Raw genomic sequence first — 2,550 nt, forward strand, 5'->3', positions numbered from 1 at the left:
GTGTATAAGAGACAGTAGGTACCCTGTGCTGACCAGCAGTTGTCAGAGCGCAGAGTCCTGGTGGGCACCAGGCCTACCTTGATCTGTCCAAAGCCAATAGTGACGGTAGCAGCGGAGGTGAACCCCTTAATGACAGGGCAGGAGATAAAGTCCAGCAGGAAACCTGGCAGCCAAGAGGGACACTAAGCTGGCCCCAGTTCCACCAGGTTCCAGAGAATGAGGAGGTTCTAGGCTGGGGGGGGTGATGGGGTGGGCCTGGGGAGCAGACACTACAGCTATGGACTGATGGATGGCACACCCCATGTGGGGCGCACTAAGGGGACCCTGGGCCCTGAGGGCACCCCCTTCACACACCCACATAAGGATGGCTCTTGGAATGCAAAGGAGAAAATGCCAACCCCAGGGGCCTCGGTACCCTAGGAAAAGCAGAATTGGAGTCCCCCCCACCCCCCAGCAAGGGGGCAGTCTCACCCAAACGCAGGAAGCCCATGGCCAGCTGGATACAGCCCGACAGGAAGGCCAGCAGCACAGCATACACAGGCTCGTGGAAGGTATAGAAGGACACCAGGAGGGACATGATGGCCGTGGGGCCCAAAGTCACATCCCGGGATGTGCCCAGGAAGAAATACACAAAGCATCCCATGAAGGCAGAGTAGAGGCCGTACTGTTGGGGAGACAGCTGTGAGCACCCAGGAGGCCCAGGCCTTTAACACACGTACCTGGTGTCCAGGTGCAAACACAGGGGACCTGTGGTGCCCACTGTGTACTGGGCACCCAGGCAGGGTGTACCTCCCACCCTCCTCCAGCCACACTGCAGACCTGAAGTAAAAATGGGGCGTTTTTTCTATCTGCACCACCTTGGGCTCAAGTTATTGATGACCAGATGAAGAGTGTGTGTGTGTGTGTGTGTCTGTGTGTGTGTGTGTGTGTGTGTGGTGGGGGAGCTAGTGCTGCCGGTGTCTGGAGAAGTGTTCTCTAGGCCACCATGAGTCACCCCTCTGGCCCCAGCTGGACCCTGAGCTGGCTGGGTGCCCAAGGCAGTCACATGTTACAGACCAGGGGTTGCTTGGGGGCCTAGGGTAGGGCATGTGCTGGTGCCTGGACTCAATTTTGCTCTGCTTCAGGGTAGGCCCCGAGGCCGGGAAAGGTGTCAGGCTGTGGACAGGGGACATGGTTGGCAAGGGGGCCAGACACCTCACCTGGGGTGGGAGTCCAGCCACTTCTGCATAGGCCAGAGCTTGGGGGATGACTGTGAGCCCAACCGAGAGCCCAGCGATGAAGTCCATCTTCAGCCATTGCAGGGAGTAGTCAGGTAGCCACGCCAGGATGGGCAGCCTCCGCTGCATAGCCGCAGGGGAGCAGCAGCAGCTGTCTGGGGCCATGGTGGAGCGCGAGGACCTGGCCTGACCCAGAGCCTTCACTGAGGAGGGCATCCCTAGGGTGGACAGGCAACAGAAAGCAACAGTCAGGGACCCTGAGAGAGGGACCTGGGGAGAGCCCAGCAGCACCAGCAGGGGTCCAGGGGCATCAGGAGCAGGCACCGTCTTCCCAGAGGGGTCAAGTTCCCCAGAGCCCCTAAGAGAAAGCCAACCACAGAGGGGCCTGGACCAAAGGCGCAGGTCCACCCTGAACCCTCACCTCTAACTGTTCCTGAATCCTACTTGCCTAAATCTGGGGTGCCCCTCCCTCCCTATCGACGACTCTTACAGCAACTTAACAAAAGGTTGACAAATGGCTTCTTCCTGGAAGCCTGAAGATGAATTTCTCGTTTTTGTTTTCCCTCCCCTGGGAACGTAACCAGACTAGTGCAGACAGAAGCAGGGTCCTGGGTGGGCGCCTCCCGAGGCTGGCAGGATGCGTGGGTGGGGGCCTGTAGGCCCTGATGGGGGGCTCTGAGATTTCCAAGTGCGCAGCATGGTGAGCTCCACCCACTACTGCGGACTGCAGCGCAGATGGGGGGCGTCTCTGGCACTGAGGCCACTTCTTAGCCAGCCACCACCTGTAGCATTCGTGGCCCTAGAGAGGCCCCAGGGATTCTAGATGGTTCTGGAGAATGACACAGGCTCCTCCATTAATTCAGGGTGCGCAGCATCCTCTAGGGTCCTGGCGCCCCCTACGCGCAGAGCTGGCCCCGGACCCCCACCCCGTCTGGACTGCGCCTCTCTGGGCAAAATCCACTCCTCCCCACCCACCACGATGCCACTAGTCCCCGACCCTGGAATCCAAATCGCGGAGCCCGCGCTGGCTGACTGTCCGCAGCAAGCGGACCCCGAGTACGGCTGAGGGCCCGAGGACCTGGGAGGGGACGCTGGGGGAAGGGTCCCGGTGAGAAGGGCGCTTCCTTGGATCCCCCGGTCGGCCGTCCCCGCTCCGTGACCTCGGTCCGCCCCTACAGCCTTCTGCCTCGGACCCACTCGCCACCCGCCAGTGGCGCGAACTCACCCACCGTGCGCCGCAACTCGGGGTGGCCTGGCGTCTCCGCAGCCAGGTCCGCAGGAATCGCTAGGGGTTGGGGGTGGAGTGGGCGGAGCCGGGGCGGGACCTGTAGTG

At 61.3% G+C, this 2,550-nt stretch overlaps 1 protein-coding gene across 3 annotated transcripts in view; it reads right to left on the reverse strand.

Moving 5' to 3' along the window:
* Positions 1–2,532, reverse strand: part of Slc26a11 (solute carrier family 26 member 11) — a 16,629-nt gene extending 14,097 nt beyond the window's left edge. Inside the window, exons 1-4 of one of the 3 annotated variants that reach the window (XM_015504086.2) lie at positions 2,443–2,532; positions 1,200–1,435; positions 472–664; positions 78–163 (exon numbers count right to left, since the gene is read on the reverse strand). In XM_015504086.2, coding sequence (XP_015359572.1) covers positions 78–163; positions 472–664; positions 1,200–1,433 — 513 coding nt within the window. In that variant the 5' untranslated portion in view covers positions 1,434–1,435; positions 2,443–2,532. The remainder of the gene's footprint in view (positions 1–77; positions 164–471; positions 665–1,199; positions 1,436–2,442) is intronic. The other 2 variants (XM_015504087.2, XM_015504088.2) reach the window with 2 other exon arrangements.
* Positions 2,533–2,550: the final 18 nt, after the last annotated feature.

The sequence above is a fragment of the Marmota marmota genome, unplaced genomic scaffold (assembly GCF_001458135.2).
Source record: "Marmota marmota marmota unplaced genomic scaffold, marMar, whole genome shotgun sequence".
NCBI classification, from domain to species: domain Eukaryota; kingdom Metazoa; phylum Chordata; class Mammalia; order Rodentia; family Sciuridae; genus Marmota; species Marmota marmota.